This window comes from Leptonychotes weddellii, chromosome 15 (assembly GCF_054177405.1).
Source record: "Leptonychotes weddellii isolate Sample4059 chromosome 15, ASM5417740v2, whole genome shotgun sequence".
NCBI lineage: Eukaryota > Metazoa > Chordata > Mammalia > Carnivora > Phocidae > Leptonychotes > Leptonychotes weddellii.
This window is the reverse complement of record NC_138383.1, coordinates 20,483,852-20,501,567: the sequence shown is the minus strand read 5'-3', so window position 1 is coordinate 20,501,567 and position 17,716 is coordinate 20,483,852. Positions and strand designations below refer to the sequence as shown.

General features: G+C 60.8%; 1 protein-coding gene across 3 annotated transcripts in view; it reads left to right on the top strand.

The window, feature by feature from the left end:
* ARHGAP23 (Rho GTPase activating protein 23) overlaps positions 1 to 17,716 on the top strand; it is a 58,658-nt gene that overhangs the window by 4,610 nt on the left and 36,332 nt on the right. The window contains exons 1-7 of one of the 3 annotated variants that reach the window (XM_081805097.1): positions 6,891 to 7,732; positions 8,062 to 8,223; positions 10,868 to 10,898; positions 12,078 to 12,176; positions 12,379 to 12,457; positions 12,622 to 12,676; positions 15,699 to 16,863. In XM_081805097.1, the coding sequence (XP_081661223.1) occupies positions 7,679 to 7,732; positions 8,062 to 8,223; positions 10,868 to 10,898; positions 12,078 to 12,176; positions 12,379 to 12,457; positions 12,622 to 12,676; positions 15,699 to 16,863 (1,645 nt within the window). In that variant the 5' untranslated portion in view covers positions 6,891 to 7,678. Of the gene's footprint in view, positions 1 to 6,890; positions 7,733 to 8,061; positions 8,224 to 10,867; positions 10,899 to 12,077; positions 12,177 to 12,378; positions 12,458 to 12,575; positions 12,677 to 15,698; positions 16,864 to 17,716 lie in introns of those variants that run through there. The other 2 variants (XM_081805096.1, XM_081805098.1) reach the window with 2 other exon arrangements.

Genomic DNA, 17,716 nt, shown 5'->3' with positions numbered 1-17,716 from the left:
TTTTTTTTTTTTAAAGATTTTTTATTTATTTATTTGAGAGAGAGAATGAGAGACAGAGAGCACGAGAGGGAAGAGGGTCAGAGGGAGAAGCAGACCCCCCGCTGAGCAGGGAGCCCGATGCGGGACTCGATCCTGGGACTCCAGGATCACGACCTGAGCCGAAGGCAGTCGCTTAACCAACTGAGCCACCCAGGCGCCCATGCTTCTCTTCTTCTTATATGCCTTGACCCTTGGGCCCCAGGATGCTCTCCTCCTCTTTCCCGGTTCCCGCTTGTCAGGCTGGCCCTGCAGTCTTCTGCTTCTATAGCCCAGGCCACCGTCTTTTTGGAGGTCTAACCTGGAAGGCCCCTGACCCTGCCCTCAAGCAAACTGTCCCCTCATAGAGAGATGCGGCCCTGACATAGGGGCTCCCTTGGTATGTGGGGGTCTCCCTTGGTGGGGATGGAGACAGCTGGCTCAGGCCTGGATCTGGAACTTGGGGGCTCCTAAAGGGTTCAGAAGCTGGGATGCTAGTAGAACTGTAAGCACCCTGAAGTCAAGGTGTGTACTTACTCTCCAAGGTGTCCCAGCCCTTGACTGGCTCCTGGCCCACGACAGGCATTCAAGAGGTGGTTGTTGAATGGATAAACAAGAGGGTAATAGAAATAGATCTGAGTTAGTCTGGGATCGGGGTTCAGCTTAGTAAAAGTGACATCTTGAGCCAGGCTACTTACCTTCTTTGAGCCTCAGTTTCTGCATCTGAAGAATGGGTGTAACACAATCCCTGGATAGCCAATTCTTAGGGTAAATGCCACATGAAATCCAGTGAAAGTGCTTTCAAACACTAAAGAATCATTATCTAACTTGGAGAGATGAAGACTGGATGCCCTCCCCTTGGAGGCGCAGCCCCCAAGCCCTCTCCCAGGGACCCTCAGCAAGATAAAGTTGAATGGATTTTGCAAGCTGGTCAAACTAGAGGATGATGGGAGGGACTGCTCAGCGGGGTAATTCCTGATTTGGGGGGAGGAAGCTGGGGAGGGTGCCGGGGAGGAGGACTCACACCAGGCAGGAAGGCTTGGAATAGAATCTCAGCAACGCCTGGTATTTCCCAGCCCTGGGCCCCATCCCCCCCACCCTCTGGGACCCACCCCACATTCCTTTCCCAGAGGAAATGGGGGAGGGGGCTGAGAGGCTCCCCAGGCCTGTAGAATCATCTGTTCAAACTCTGTACAACCTTCCAGGCCCTACTGTGTGCACCCCCCTCCTGACATCCCTGTCGAGGCAGCTGGGCAGAAGGGGTGGGGTGGGGAAAGTGCACGTTTGGGTTGGAAGAGACTGGTATCCCCTTGCTGTCCAGCCAGGTTAGAGGGCAGGAAGTGGATATCATATATGGTTTATCATTTCCTAGGTCTCTGAACACAGGAACCCCGTGCTGCTTCTCTGCCTCGCCCCTCCCTGTAGCCCTCAGAAACCTCAGCAGTTTCGAGGGAAGTGGATTCTTGATCCAGACCCACAGCAGCACCTGTTGGCCGTGAGAGGCTCTGTGGGGCACGAGGGGGGAGAGTCACTCTGTTTCCTCAGAACCAGGGACTGGGCTTGCAGCAAGAGGAAAGGAAGTCAGGCAGCTGGAAGGACTTTCTGGCTGCTTACTGGGAGAGCAGGCCAGACTCTGAAGGAGGACCTTCCTGTGGCTCTTGCACTCTGCTCAGGGCCGCAGAGTCTGACAGAGGCGAGGACAGCTTGGTGGGGGTCCGAGCTGGTCTCTGAAGGCCTGACCTTGGTGGGGGCCGGATAGGGAGGCACAGGGCAGGCAAGGGCAGAAGTGGGCCTGACCCAGAATCCTTGGTTTTCTAGTGATGGAGGGGTGGGGGAGAGTGCGAATGGAGCTGCCAGCTCAATGCTCCTCCTGACTGTGGTTCTTTCCCACTCTGCCCCTAAGCCCTCCTGACTCAGCGCTGGTGGCAGCCTTGCTCTTCCCGTCCGGCTTCCGCCAGGGTGGGGGTGGGGGTCCAGCTCCTGCACTGGGGGCCCAGCAAGCGGCAAACAGGAAACAGGAGAACAAAACCGCTCCCTGGCCCCCACTCGCCTGCCTCACCCTCACCCTTCCTCCTCCCTTCCTTCTCCCTCCCTCACTCCTGCCCAGCCCTGTAGTCCTCTAGTTCTCCTCCCTCTGCCCCGGCCCCTCTCCCCTCCTGGCCCTCCATCTCCCTCCCCTACTGCCTCCCACCCAATGATCCACCATGACCCACCACCGTGGCTGTCCTTGCAGAGGACGCAGGTGATGGGATGGGGGCGGGCAGGGGGAGGTACCCCTTCTTCAGGCTTCTCCCTTCTGGTGGCTGCCCCTCAAGGGCCCAGCCCTATGGCTCTTCCTCCCTGAATTCCTAGATTTGGGATCAGGATTGGGCTGGAGTTGCTCCCCCACTGCAGCCTCCCTTCCCTGGCTGCGGGCTAGAATTTGGGTAAAAGATCCAAAGTTGGAGTGAGGGGCTCTGGGCTTGGAGTTCCATGCTGCCATGACAAGTGGACTGCTCTTGGGCCTCCACTGCCTTCCCTGAATATTGGGTCATGGCAGGGGCCCTGGGCCACAGTGAGTGGCTGTGGCGAAAACACGCTGTGAACCGTCAAATGAGACAGAAATGGTGGTGGCGAATACACGCCCACTAGCCAAGGCCTCTGCCGGCCCCACCCGGGAAGGGGCCTGGGAAGAGAGAGCCAGGAAGGGGAGGCAGGCAGGGTCTGCCATCTACATGGGCTTCCTGTCTGACTCACAAGCTGGGGTGCGGGGGTGGCCAGCTTGGAGTCCATTGTCAGCTTGGTCGTGGCCCCTCTGGGTGGAACAAATGGGCAGGGGGTCCTGGGGAAGAGGGTTGGTCACAATTCCCTACCAGAGGTGGTGGGGCCTCCACCTGCAGCATTAGGGGATATCATAACTCTGGTGGGGGGGTGTTATGATAGTCTGCTCTCAGTGCTGGGCCGTGTGTGTGTGTGTGTGTGTGTGTGTGTGTGTGTGTGTGAACTGAGGGAGTACAGCATCTATGCATGGAATGTGTGTCTCTGGGCAGTGTGTGCATGTCATCTAGCTGCCTTTGTGGGGCGTCTCTGTTGGGTATGTGGGGAGTGTACGGGTGGATACCTAGGGGGTTCTGGTGTGCTTTTAGGGACGCAGTGGGTATGCTTGCAAAAGTGTCTCTGTGGGGTGTGTGGAGCATAGATGCATGGGAGGGTGTCCAAAGTATGTATGCATATGGAAAGGTGTCTACACACAGTGTATTTGTGAGGGGGAACAGTGTGTTTATGTGGGGTCTGGGGGCAGAGGGAGAGTGAGTGTGAGTGTGTGTATGTGTGTGCATGGGAGAGTTTTGGGTGTATAGATGTGTGTGTGTGTGGTGTGGGCCTGTGCAGGGTGGGTAGGGTGTGTGTTTACATGTGTGCATCCGCGAGGAACATGTGTGCCCGAGTGAATGTGTTTCTCGGGCACGTGAAGCTGGAGGCGCGTGTGTGCCGTAGAGTACAACGTGTGGGGGCCGGGGCACAGGGTGAGTTTTCGTCGTGAGTGGGAGGGTGCGGGGGTGTACGTGCGTGCCCGTATACGGGGTGTGCAGCGTGTGGCTGCGCGGGGGCGCTGTATAGTGCCTCCCGCGTGTGTGTGTGGGTGTGTGTGAGTGTGTGCGATCCGGGCGGCCGCGCACAGGGGCCGCCCCGGAGGGGGAGGCGTCTGCCCTGCGCGACTCGCCGGCGTGTCCGGGCTCAGGCGCCTTCAGCCGGGAGGCGCGGGAGGCGCGGGAGGCGCGGCGCTGTTCCAGCCGTCCTGCCGCCGTCCGCGCGGGCCGTCCGTCCCCTCGGGGCCCCTGGGTCCCGGGCCCGCGGCTCCGGGGGGCGGGCGGGGACCCCCGGGGCCCGCCTGCCAGCCGGGGGGCCGAGGACGCCGCCGGCCGGGCACCGTGGAGCGGCCAGGGGCCCCCGCGCGGCGCGCCCCGCTCCGGAAGCCCGGCCCGCGGCGCACTGGGGCCGGGGCGGAGGCCGGGCCCCGGGGCCCCAGCCGGCCGCGGCGCTCGTGGGCAGCGCCGTGTGGCGCGTGGAGCGCGCGGGGGCCCGGGGCTGGCGCTGGGAGCGCGCCGTCGGCGTGGACTGCAGCGCCCCGGAGCCGCGCTGCCTCTGGCTGCCCTGCCTCGCCCACAGCGACCGCCGCGCGCCGGGGCCGCGCCGCGCCAGGGTGAGCGCAGCCGGGCTGCCGGGCCGGCGGGGGGCGGGGGCGCGGAGAGCAGGGGTCGGGCGTCGTCGGGGCGGGTGGGCCACCAACTCCTCGGGATCCTTGAGCCGAGTGCGCCCTGCATTCTGAGACCGTGCCCCGAAGTCGGGAGTGAGCGAGGAGCTGGAGAGATGCGGGCGAGGGTGGCAGGTTGTGGCTGGGAGCTTTTCCCTGGGTGCTGGATGTGGACCCCCAGTCTGGGTGGTGGCCTGCAGTGGCTCAAGCCTCTTGGTTTATACGCCGCGGAAGGATGGAAGGGACCAGGGTTGTTTGAAGAGATGCTGGGGCACGGAGTCCTGGAGGTCTGCCGGGGCAGGGAGCCTGGTCAGAGGCAGGCAAGGGTGTTAGTAAGTGGAGTGGAGGGCACCACTCTGCGTGCTCCCTGGTAGGGGTGGTGGGCACAGGGACACAGGAGGGTTTCCTAGTAGGGCAAAGGAGGCTGAGGTGGCAGGTAATGAGTGATCTCAGGGGGAGAACTGACAGGGCTGGAGATAGGGGGTGGGGACAATGTGTCTGATGTCCGGGATCGACCAGGCTGGTAGGGCGTGAGTCACAGTGGGCGCCATGCCCAGCATGAATGCTGTGCTCCCTGCAATGACCTCTTTATGCTCTTAGGGGGGAGGAGCAGGACTCCTGGGTTCTGGTTCCCGGTGTCGCTAACCCACCACGTGTCCAGTTCTAACTTGTGGCCCTGGGGCCATCTGCCCTCTTCCCACCATCAGCTGGCCTTTCTGGATGTCTCTTTCCTGACACGAGGCTGATAACATTTGGAGATAGATCTGGGCCGGGAAAGCGGTAATCAGTGATGCCCCTGTGTCTCCCCGAGCCTCTCCCTCTCCATCCCCTTGTCTCTGTGCCTCCCCCAGAGAGGCAGAAGTGGGGATATGTGTGAGCTGAACCCCTTCCCAGGCTAGTCGCCTTTCTGTTCCCGTTGCTGGCTCCTTCTCTGTTTCTGTGTCTATCCCCTCCCTCCCTGTCAAGATGAGAGCCGGACCCAGTGTTGTCCCAGGTCGGAGGGGAGGAGAGGAAATGTGTGCATCATAGCATGAAGGATGGAGGTTAAATCCAAGGAAGAACTTCCCACAGGGGAGCCACCAGATCTAGCTGCAGATGGGGACTGTGGTGTCCCCTCTTCAGGCAGGGGTGTAGTAGCTGCGGCAGGGGGATTACACACTGACATTCTCAGAAGCTGAGTGGAAGCGTTGGGGGGAAGGGAGACTGGGAGGAAGGAAAAGAGGAAAGGGAGAGGCAGAGATAAGGGAGGGGGTGCCAGTGGTGTTTGGGTCAAGAGGGGACCTGAGAGAAGAAGGCCTGCCCCCTACCCTGGGTTACAGCCAGGCCCCCAGAGACAGGCACCCCCAGGCACCTGGCAGCCCCAGGCAGGATGTGTGCTGGAGGAGGGGTGGGGGGCGTGTGGGGACCTGTCCCAGCCACTTCTCATCACTGGGGCAGCTGGTGGCTTAAACCTTAATCCAGGACACTGGCAAAACAATGGGCCCTGCGAACAGCCTCAGCGCTGAGCCCTGAGCCCGGGTAGAGGGCGTGCAGGGGAGGCAGCCCACACTGGGGAGGAGCAGGGGCTTCTGGTAGGAGCAGGCAGGGAGGGTCCCCCAGGCCCTCTTCTCTCCCTGATCAGTTCCTTGCCAGGTCAGCAGAGATAGGAAATCCAGGGGATTTCAGATCTCAGGAGAATTCCCAGAGAATTTTCTCCTCTGGACTCTTCAGACCCCTCATGGGGGTGTGGGGCTCAGTGGAACTGGAGGGGCTATAGCTACAAGTGGAAGGAGCCAAGGGGTCATCTCTGGGCCTCCTGTCCCAAGCTGGAATCTCAGCCAAGGCCTCCCGGACTGGGGGGCACCCAGCTTTTGCTCCGACCCTTCAGCGGAGTGAGCACTCACAACCTCATCTGGAGGCTTTCCAGATGGATATGATTAGAATGGTCTCCCTGGCCTGGAGCCTCGCTCGGGCCCCCTGTACCTTACACCTGGCTGTGTTCTCTGGGACTGCATGAAGCAAGCTTACTGCCGCTGTCATGTTTTTCTTTCATCTTCTGAGACTTTGAGGTTCCACCCCCTCTCCCAAGTCTGTCTGACTACAGTCCCATTTCCCACCCCACACAGAAATCCCTAGCAAGGGCGCCTGGGTGGCTCAGTTGTTAAGCATCTGCCTTCGGCTCAGGTCATGATCCCAGGGTCCTGGGATCAAGCCCCACATTGGGCTCCCTGCTCAGCTGGGAGCCTGCTTCTCCCTCTCCCTCTCCCCCTACCCCCTGCTCGTGCTCTCTCTCTCAAACAAATAACATCTTTAAAAAAAAAAAAAGGGAGAAGAAAAGAAAAAAGAAATCCCTAGCAAAAGGGCTGGGCCCAGGGCTGCCTTCCACCAGAAGTGTGAACAGGCTGGGGGATGGATTCATGAAGGAGCGTCTTAGTATCAGTTCATCCGAGTCGCAAGTGTGAACTTTTTCCAGCTGTTAGATGGGGGAGAAGGGGACTTAGTGGGGCAGGGGGAGTCCTCACCCCAGAGCTGGTGGGCTTCTTCCCTCTACACCCAGTTGCCTTTGTTCCCCTGAGGACTCCTGCCTGGTGCCAAGGAGGAGTGGGGGGTTGAGGACTGTCGAGGGTGGGGGTGAAGGGGCTTCTTGCCCTCTGAGGTTTGGATGAGGGCCCTCAGATAGGTTAGGATGCCTGCGGTTGGAGGTTAAAGAATGCTGAGGAAGGCATCCTGGCTTTTCACCATCTTCTCCAATCTGCCGTCCGCCGCCCTGGGCACGCATCTGTCTGACACCCTTCTGTCACCCACTATCCCTCTCTGTGTCTGAGCAGGGAACCTGAAGCCAGAGCTGTCTCTCAGGCGGTGTCCGTGCTCTTCTCTTGCTTGCCCCAGAAGCGGACCTGGGTGCCCCCCAACCCTGGTCTTCAGATATCCTCTGCCATGTCATCTTGGGGAATCCCAAGTATTCCATCGGGCCGGCCAGAGGGCAGCGGAGTGTCTCTCCCACCCCCACCCGGTTCCCCTCTTAGATCCAGGGAACAGCCAGGCCACTGGCTGGGCTCCGGAGCCTCAGGAAGTCCCTTCAGTTGTCTGGTGTCCAGGCCGCTCCCTCGTGGCTCCAGCCCCCCACCTGTTGCTGTTGCTGCTCCTGAAGGATGCGCACGTGTGTGTCTGTATGTCTGCGGCATGTGCCGTGTGCCTGGGTCTGTATGTACGTACGTGTGTGAGGCCCTGATCATGTGCGACCGTGTGTGCACGTGTTTGTCTAACCTAGGTGTGCATGCGTATACTCCTCTGTGGGTCCATCCGTGTGCACCTTGGCACAAGAGTGTGCTTCTCTGGGTGTGTGGTGTGTTCCGTCTGCAGGAGTGCATGTGGATGTGTCTGTGTCTGCATAAGGGTGTGTGTGCGTGTGTGTGTGCATGTGAGATGGTGCAGCAGCGGCAGTGAGCGCAGATGGCTGCAGGCACCCCCCGGGCAAGAAGCTGTGTGTCCAGTGTCCGGAGCATAGTAGGTGCTCAGTGAACGTTCGCCCAGCTGACCTGAATGAATACCTGGCTGGCTGGAGGGACCCGGTTCCCTGGAGGCAAAGCCCTCATGAGGGGATGGAGGGGAAAGAAAGAAAGCAGCAGCTTTGGGCTGGTGAGGGTGGCAGAGGAAGGAAGGGGGCGAGGAGGAGGTCAGGAGCAGGGGAGGGGCCTGGAAACCCCCCCCTCCCCCCCGGGCACACGCCCCGCACCCGCTGCCCCAGTCCCTCCTCCCGGCCGCGGGAGGCAGTGTGCTGACTTGGGAGCGTGGGCCACGCGGCCACTCAACCCTGTCTCGCTGTGCTCCCACAGCTGCCCCTGGGCCCGAGAGATGGGTGCTCCCCTGGGCGCCCCCTCCCCTGGCAGGGGCCGCGGACCCTGCTGCTGCACAAAAGTCTCCAGGACGGCTTTGGCTTCACCCTGCGCCACTTCATCGTGTACCCGCCCGAGTCCGCCGTGCACTGCAGCCTGAAGGTACACCCGCTTGGCCCCGCCCCCGCTGCCCTGGCCTGCCTGCGGAAGCTTTAATGAGGGGCGGGGAGGGGAGATCCCTTTGCCCCGCCCCCTCCACAGCCCTTCTCTATGGCCTGGGCGAGGGTCACTGAGGGGCAGGGACAGCCCTGGCTGGGTCATTTGCATTGTGTGAGTGTGGACAAGCTCCTTAACTGCTCTGGGTTTGGTCTTACCAGGAGAAGGGGCAGGGTGGATGGTTCTGGGCAAGGAACTCGTGGGGGGAGCCAGGATGCTCATGCCCACCCCCAGACTCTTGGCCTCTGGAAAGTGAACAACCTTCCCTGAGACATGGAGTTCTGGGGACTCTTTGTCCTCTTTGGCCACTTCTTAGCTGGGTTTGTTGTCCTCTCCCTGGCCTGAGCTCTTGGGGAGTTTGTTTTAACCCACCTCTGGGACTCCTGGAGTGCCCCAGCCCGCCCTGGCCTAGGCTCTGTGCTCTGGAGAGCACCAGGCTGGGAGGAGGGTGCCGTGGGTTCTAATCCCGCTGCAGCTCCTACCTCACTGTGGATCTTGAGGTGGAGTCACTCCTCTCTGGGCTCCATTTCTCCTGCTGTAATGTGAAGGCATTTATCTACTTGACCCCCAAGAGCCCTTCTGGCCCTAATATAAATGTCAGGTTCTCTGAGTCCTGGAACCAGGATTGCTGCGCCCAGCATACAGCGTGGGCTGAGCGGGGAGGGCCTCCCTGCCCGTGAAGGAGGGTGAAGCAGGCTGGCAGGAAGACATGAGGGGGCCCTAGGCAGGAACCAGGGCTCCCCAGGAGGGCCCCGCTCCCTCCCCCAGCTCTCTCCCAGCAGGGGCGGAAACAGATTTATTTTGGAGTCAATGAACCCCATTCTCCCCTTCCCTCAGGGCTGGGACCAGCTGTTGGGGGCTCTCCCTTGGGAAGCTCAGTCCCATCTGCCAGAGAACCAAGGCCTTGGGTTTCACTGTCTGTGTCTGTGGACTTGCATGGCTCTCTGTGTGTAGTTGGGTGCGCAGTATACTGGTCATGTGCATGTGTGTTTGTCTATCTGGACATGTGCATACGGCTATCTGTAAGTATGCATCTCGTCCCTCATCCATGTGTGAGTCGGGGAGCACCTGCATAAACGATCCCCATTGTCTGCAACTGTGCTTAAGAGTGTAAATGGAGGGTGATGGTATGTGAGAACGGCTCAGTCCCCCCTTGACGCCCAAGGACCCCAGCCTCCTAGGTCCCTGGAACCTCCAGTCCTTCCTGTCCTTTTTCCCCAGAATGTCCCTCCCACCTGGCCCCTGCCACCTTCTCTCAGAGGACCCTGCTGAGGGGTGACCGGTACGGAAGCAGCCTGAGTGGTCGAGGCTGGGTGGTAGGCCTGGCTCAGAGAGACCTCGTGCATGTGGGGCGCTGGAAGACCCCAGGCAGGGCAGGCCAGGGACAGGCTCCATCCCATTTCCAGAACCTGCCCAGGGGTGGGAGCCCTCCGGGAGCTCAGCTGTCTAAATGCATCCGTCTGTCTCTGCCACCAGCTCACTCTGCTGTCAGGTCACATCAGCTGGCACGCACACTCCACTCGGGGAGGGGCAGGGGCAGAAGGACTGCTCTCCAGCAGTGCCCAGCGGCTTCGTGTCCTTGGGTGCCAGAGAGTCCTGGGTTTCAGCCCTGCTTCTGCCACTGCTTCTGAGTGGCCTTGGACAAGTCACGCCCTGTCATCTGCTGTGGGATGGATGGTCTGTGGAGCATGGTAGATCAGATGACACCCAGCATCGCGTCCAGCTCTAATGTGCCACGTCCTGCTGCCCTGTCCTGTCTCCCTGACCTCCTTTCCCTCATTTCTGTTTCCTCCCCAAATCCGGTACTCTCCCCCTCACTACGAGGATGATCCCAGAGGCCTCCCTAGTGGGTCTCCTGGACTCCATTTCTTAGCCTTGCTAGATGTTAGAATCCTCTTCCTAACTGGTATTTCACATCCACTCTCTCCCACCCAGGAACCTTCGCTGGCTCCCTCTTTCTCTCCTTTCTACCCCACACGCTTTAGTTTGACTTCTGGCACTTGCTGGTGTTGCTTTCTTTCTCCTTCAGCTCAGCTGATCCAGTCCCACAAATGCTTGCTTCTTTCTGCCACCCAGTGCCCGCCTTCATACACCCCTCCCCTGCCCCAGAGCACCCTTTCCCCTCCCTCCTCAAACTTGCCTTAAAATCCCCTCCCCCAGAGGGGTGCTAATCAGGCCTTCCCTGCCATTCTCTAAGAGCTGATAGCCACTGTTTGCACTTGTCCTGCCTGCTTATCAGTGTCTGCCTGGATCCTCTCTGTGGGTTAGCGCGTTTGGAACGGCCTCCATCGGGCTTTGAGCTCCCCAACGAAAGGGGTCATGGGTCCCCCATTGGATTGGAGGCTTTCAGATGGCTGAGATACAAGGCTATGGGATCAGCAGTCACGAGAGAGGGTTCATATTACTGGGGAATATTGCCTGGGACTTGATGTCCCCACTGACACCCCCCCCCCCGGCCCCCTCTGGGCATTGGGCTAGTTGCAGGAAGATAAGAGGGAGGCTGCCGGGTGGGGCAGCTTGAGGGGCCCGCCCAGGTGGAGCTGCTGAGGGCTGGATGGAGGGTCCACACCCACCTCTCTGTCCCCTGCAGGAGGAAGAGAATGGAGGCCGAGGAGGAGGAGGTAAGGAGTGGTGGGGATGGGTGCCAGGGCTGGGGCTGAGCTGGGAACTGTCCTCCAGCTTCTGTTTCTCCCCCTCTACCCCAAGTCAGCCTGGATTTTGCTACCCACCCCCCACTGTTGTTCCAGTCTTTGCTCTTCTCTGTGTCCACTCTGGATATCTGCTCTCTCTCTCTCTCTCAATCCTTCTTTTCTTTTCTCACATTTCTCTCCCTCTGGACCTGTCCATTCCACACTGGGAGCAGGGGGTGCTCTGGGGAGCAGATGGCTCTCTAAGACCTGGCCCCTGGCCCCTGGGAGTTACTCCCAGCCTAGACTGAGGCACAGACAGGGCTGCAGAGCCTGGGGGCTGGCGATAGGGTGCACCTGACCAATGGCTGTCCTCAGGGATAGAGACACTGGGGTTCTATTGTGTGTAAGGGGAACCCTGAGGTCTTTATCTTTTCAGATGTGGGCCTAACTCCCCTGGCTGTCACCCTTGCTAGCCCAAGGGGCCCCTTTCTGCCACCCAGGGTATTCAAGACGGGCAGCCTTCTTTCTCTGCCACAGGGGCTTCTGCTGGGCAGCCCGTCGAGGAGGCCCATGGGGGTGAGGGCAAGAACCAGCTGACTTAGAACAGGCCCATTCCTCTGATGGAGACAGTTAGCTGCAGAGGATAATTGTTGGGGTGTAATGTGATGTCACAAGGGGGGAGTGTCCATCTCGGGATCTGAAGACCTCTGCTTAGGCGCCCCCCCGACTCTGGGGAAGGGATGGGGAGGGAGGTACAGGCATTGAGTGTCTGTGAGCTGCGGGGCCTTTCTGTGGCTCTCCCCAGGTCTGTGGGTGCGGACGTTCTGCCCCGCTGGTCGGGGAGCTCCAGGAGGGCAAGGCCCACGTCTGTCCGTCTGTCTGTATTAGTCTGCTTTCTGGCACAGTGCTGGGGCGCGAGAGGCATTTAAGGAGTGACCCTGTGTGTCCGTGTAGGTTTTCTTCCGCATGGGTTTTTGTTCTGCCAGGGGTGTGTCCTCTTGTCTCTCCCCCCCCCCCCCCCATGCATCTGCGTCTCTATGAACGTGCAGGTCCATATTTGTGTCCGTGTGAGTGTGATCCTTCTCTGAGCGTGTGTCCCCTGTGTGTGTAGCTGTGCATGGGTGTGATCTTCAGCAGCCACCCCCAGCTAACCTGGCTGATGCCCACCAGGACCCTCCCCCCGGCACCACCGCCTGGAGCCCATGGATACCATCTTTGTCAAGAATGTGAAGGATGACGGCCCCGCCCATAGAGCGGGCCTGCGCACTGGTGAGCTGTCCCGGGTACCCAGCTCCTGGTGCTTCCCTGGGTCTCTTCTCCCTACCCTCTGGTTAGGATGGGATTCTCAGATCCGCGTGTGGGGGAAGCTCCTGTTCTGGTGCTCTTATCCATACCCGGGACAGGGGTTCTCAGGAAGGGCCTCTGCCACCCCTTGGCCTGCTCACATTGCGACCCTGCCCCTTTTCTCCAGGAGACCGGCTGGTGAAGGTGAATGGGGAGAGCGTCATTGGGAAGACCTACTCCCAGGTCATAGCTCTGATCCAGAATAGGTGAGCGCCCCCTGCCTCCCTTCTCCTGTAATAGCTCCCAGCCCACTCACCGAGTCCCTGCACCCCACCCCCTTGACCCTGGGGGGTGCCCTGGCGACCAGGATCCCTGTTCTCCCAGACCCTGTTGCCTCAGCCTGGACTGACCCCCTGCCCTGTCTCTGTAGCGATGATACTCTGGAGCTCTCCATCATGCCCAAGGACGAAGACATCCTCCAGCTGGTGAGTCCTGCCCTGCTGTCTGAGGTGGAGGGCCACCGGGGCCTGGGGGCATGATACATCCCTTCCCCTCAGGCCTCCCTTCTGCATTGGACACTTTGGGAGGCAAAGAAGAGTGTCGGGGGCAGCACCGGCCCGGCATTGCCCAATCGGGGCTGCCAGGCCCATCCCTGGGCTGAGGCTGGTTGTTGCTTCAATCAGGACTGCTCTCTGTGCTGGGGGAGGGGGAGGCGGCCTTGGCAGGCAGGATTCCTGCCAGGGTATCTGGAAGGAGGGTGGCCCAGCAGGCCCTGCCAGACTGGCACGTTCTTGTCGGCTCCCAGGAGTCTTTTCTCCACACCCCCTCCCTGCTTGGCCCCGAGTGAGCATGTCTCTTGTAGATGTGTCCATACACACACACACACACACACACTCTCCACCCCACCTTCCAGGGCTCCCATTCACACCCATGCACCACTCCATGAACCCCATGCACCACTCGATGCACAAGCAGAACACGCTAGATACACAGCCACACAACAGAGCCCCACAGCACCTACCCGTCCTCCAGCTCACCAGACACCGCACGACGCCGTATCCCAGATACGCCTCCCCAGGCCCGTGCAGCGACGCACACAGGCACATCCCCCCACATCCTCAAGCCCCCCAGTACACAAACATCAAAACAGCACAACTGTCACAGCACACGTACCCCGACGTCTCACCACCACGTGAACACTCACTGACGTTACAGAGGCTCGCTGTGGTCACAGCACGTGCGCCCACAGACATCACAGCATGCTGCGGGCCTGGGACCGGCTCGGGACGCACGGGCCAGGTGCCCCTCCCTCTTTGGGCACTTCAGCAACACCCAGAACCTGGCCCAGGGCTGCCACGCACAGAGCAGGCACCCAGACTGCACGCAGGGTACCCTGCCCCCCACACTCTGTGCACACACGCACACACACACTTGCACATTCTCTGTGCACCCTGATCCCAGTCCTGGCCCAGAGCTCAGGCCAGTCCTCTCTGCCCAGTGTCCAGTTTCCTGATCTCATGGGTCTCAGCCAGATGCCAGCTTGCTTGCCCCCAAGGTCACTGCCCCCCGGGGGAAGGCTGAGGGCCAAACCCAGGAGGCCCTGGGAGCCGCTGGGCTGGCTTCTGCCCCGGATGTGCTCGCATAATCACACTAATCACAGTGCCATGCTTGGCACCATGCCCCTCTGGGAACCTCCACCCTCTGACCTGGATTGTCCCCTCGTCCTTCCTGGGGAGGGGGACGTAAGGCTGGAGGCTCAGAGAGGTGGATGGGCTCCCCACGAGTCTCAAAGGCCCTGTGGGTACACTTCCCCCAGGCTGAGGCGAGGCCAGCAATGAGGGAGTGACAGGGCGGCATCTCGGGCTTCCCAGGATCCCTCCGGCCTTCCCGGAGGGCGACGGCAGGGGTGGGGAAAGCAGCAGCCTTGAGCTCTGTTACCCAGAGAGGTCCGAGGTTGAGGTCCGAGGTTGAGGTCCGGGTGGGCAGGCGGCCCCAGATGTCAGCATCTGGGGCCCTGCGCCGGCCCCCCACCATCCTGGGCCAGCCAGAGGGTGGGGCCCAGGCATTCCTGTGGTTGGGAGCCAAGGCTGGAGGCCAATGGGGCCTCGGCAGCTGCTGACGCCACCGCCGACGCGGCGAGGCCCCTCCACACCCATCTCCCCCTCCCTCCTCCTCCTCCTGAGAGAGAGAGAGAGAGAGAGAACGCGCGAGCGCGCGCGAGAGCGCCGGTGGGGGCCGAGGGCGGCCGCAGGGAGGGCAGACTGGGGGTGGGGGGGCTCGGAGGCTGGGCCAGCACGGTGGTCGGTGGGGGTTAGCCCGGAGCCGGGCGAGGGCGGAGGCTGGCCGAGATGCTGCCGCCGCCCTGAGGCGGGGAGGCTGGGGAGCCGGCAGGATGGCAGGAGGGAGAGGTATGTGAGTGTCGCCGGCTGGGTGTGTGGGTCTGAAGGGGGCTGAGTGTGTATGTGGGGGGGTGTGGTCTAACTTGTCCTCATCACTTGATGTGTGTGCCTGGGACCCGAGGTACAGTTATTTGTGCGTGTCTGTGTCTCATTGTGTTTCGCTCTGTGTGTGTGTGTCTTTGGGTGTGTATTTTCCGGTATCTCCGTGTGGTGTGGCACGCACATGCTCGCGCGCGCCCGTGCGTGAGTGTGTCTGTGGGTCTCACCCTCCCAGCCTTTGATACCTCGCCCTGCGATAGGCCCCCCGACACCCATCAAGGGCCAGGCTAGGCCAGGGCCACAAGGCCGCTGTCCCTGGGGGCTGCCTCCTTTTTTGGCTGGGCCTGGGCACCGGCCCTGTCACTCCTCAGCAATGCAGCGTCAGCCTCAGCTCCCAGTGCCAGATTCCAGGCCTGGGGTGGCAGAAGGTGGCCCAAGGCCCCTCCGGCAGTCTGGCCCCTCCCCCAAGCCTGGCCCAGAGGGAGCGAGAGGTGGGCAAGTTCTCCTCACGCCAGCTCCCCGTCCAGGGGATGGAGACACGGCTGGGTTTTCCCAGCCCCAGCCCACCCCACCGTGGACACACCCCTTCATCGGCTTCCCTCTGTCTCCGGCCACCTTGACTGGTCTCCGGTGGGGTTTCCCAGCTCTGCCAGAGGGGCTGTGGGCACTGTTGGATATAAGGAAGCAGGGAGGCGGCTGAGGCCAGTGTGGGGGGAGGACCAGAGAAAACAGATGTTGGAATGTTTGTGGCTAAAGGCAGTCCTTGTCATAAGTCTTAGAGAAATCCTGGCTATTTCTCCAGTGAGAGAGAGAGAAAGAGTGTGTGTGTGTGTGTGTGAGAGAGAGAGAGAGAGAGACTCTCAAAGGCCTCTAATTTCTTTGTTCTCTCCCTCCCTTCCCCCCGACTCTCTTTGGAGCATGCCCTCCCTCTCCCACCCACTCAGGGCTCCCCCTGCTTGGTCCTTTCCCTCAGTCCCCTTCTCTGGGGTCTTGATCTCCCAGGGCTGCTGTAGATCTTCCTTGTGGGACTCGTCCTGCCCTGCTCACCTGCCTCTGTGTCCCCGGCCAGGCCTACTCCCAGGATGCCTACCTGAAGGGGAACGAGCCGTATTCTGGAGAGGCCCGGAGCATCCCAGAGCCACCCCCAATCTGCTACCCTCGCAAGACTTATGCCCCGCCAGCCCGGGTCTCCACCTGGGCCACTATGGTGCCTGAGCCCCTCTCAGCACTGCCCAGTGACCCCCGGAGTCCTGCCGCCTGGAGTGACCCGGGGCCCCGCGTCCCTTCTGCCGCCCGCACCCATCCGGACAACTCTTCCTTGGGGATGAGCCAGCCCCGCTCCAGCCCTGGTGCCTTCCCCCGCCTCCCCTCGGAGCCCCGGACGCCCCGTGCCTTCCCTGAGCCTGGCGGCCGGGTGCCCCCCAGCAGACTGGAGTGCCAGCAGGCCTTGTCACACTGGCTGTCAAACCAGGTACCCCGCAGGGCGGGGGAGAGACGGTGCCCTGCCATGCCCCCCCGGGCCCGCAGTGCCTCCCAGGACCGGTTGGAGGATGTGACTGCCCACCGCCCATGGCCCTGTTCCACCTCCCAGGGTGCCTTGAGCCAGTTGGGTCAGGAAGGCTGGCACCGAGCTCGCTCAGACGACTACTTGAGCCGGACCACCCGCTCCGCCGAGGCACTGGGGCCAGGAGCACTGGTGTCACCCCGTTTTGAGCGCTGCGGCTGGGCTTCCCAGCGTCCGTCTGCCCGCACCTCTGCCTGCTCCCCCAGGGACCTCCCTGCGCCCCAGGCCCCACCCCCACCTGGTCTCCAAGGCCTGGACGACATCGGGTACATTGGATACCGGAGCTACAGTCCATCATTCCAGCGCCGGACTGGCCTCCTGCACGCACTCTCCTTCCGGGACACACCCTTTGGGGGGCTGCCCACCTTCAACCTGGCTCAGTCCCCGGCATCGTTCCCACCGGAGGCCTCCGAACCGCCCAGGGTTGTCCGCCCAGAACCCAGCACCCGGGCTCTGGAGCCTCCCACTGAGGATCGTCGCGACGAGGTGGTCCTGAGGCAGAAGCCTCCCACAGGCCGCAAGGTCCAGCTGCCCCCTGCAAGACAGATGAACCTTGGGTTTGGGGAAGAGTCCCCAGAGCCAGAGACCAGTGGGCGAGTAGAACGCCTGGGCAGGAAGGTGGCCCCTTTGGCCACTACTGAAGACTCTCTGGCTTCCATCCCCTTCATTGGTGAGTGATGGTACAGGTGGCTGTCTTGGGAGACTTGGTCATCTGTGCCCTGCTGTACCCCACCCACCTGTCACCATGGGTGGAACTCTGGGTTGAGTGCTGATGGGATCAGTCTGTTTCTCTCTGTCCGTCCGTCCATCCATCCATCCATCCTTCCATCCTTCTGTGCTCTCTTGCATCCTTCTGTCATCCTTTCTTCTGTTCATTTCTCCTCCAGCCATCTGTCCTCCCTCCCTCCCATTCTTCCTTCTCTCCCTTTCTATTCAGCTCTCTGTTTTTACTTCCTTTTGTCTTTCCTTCCTTCTCTCCCTCCCTCCTTCCTTTCATCTACCCATCCACCCACCCACCCACTTGCCCACCTATTCATCATTTTTCTTCTTTCCTTCTCCCTTTCTTTCTCCTTCTTCCCTTTGTTCATTCATTTCTCCCTTCCATCCCTCCATCCTTTCTTTTTTCTACCCTTCCTTTGTTCCTTCCACTCTTCGTTCCTTCCATCCACCCTCCACCCATCCATTCATCCAACAAATATTTGTGTCAGGCACTGTGCAAGGCTCTGTGCTCTCCTGGAGTGTGTGGTCCAGCGGCGGGGACAGATGATGGGACAAGAACAACCCCATGGGGTGTGTGTGTGTGTGTGTGTGTGTGTGTGTGTGTGTGTGTGTGTGATGGGAGTACAGGGAGCTCTCGGAGACAGAGAAGAATGACATGGCCTAGACTGGGGTGTGGTAGCCAAGGAGAGAATCTTGGAGAAAGGAGATTAGGGCTAAGACTTGAAGAATGAGAAGGAGTTAGCCAGGGGGAATGTTGAGGGAGAGAATAGAATATGCCAAGACCCTGAAGTGAGAGAGGCAGG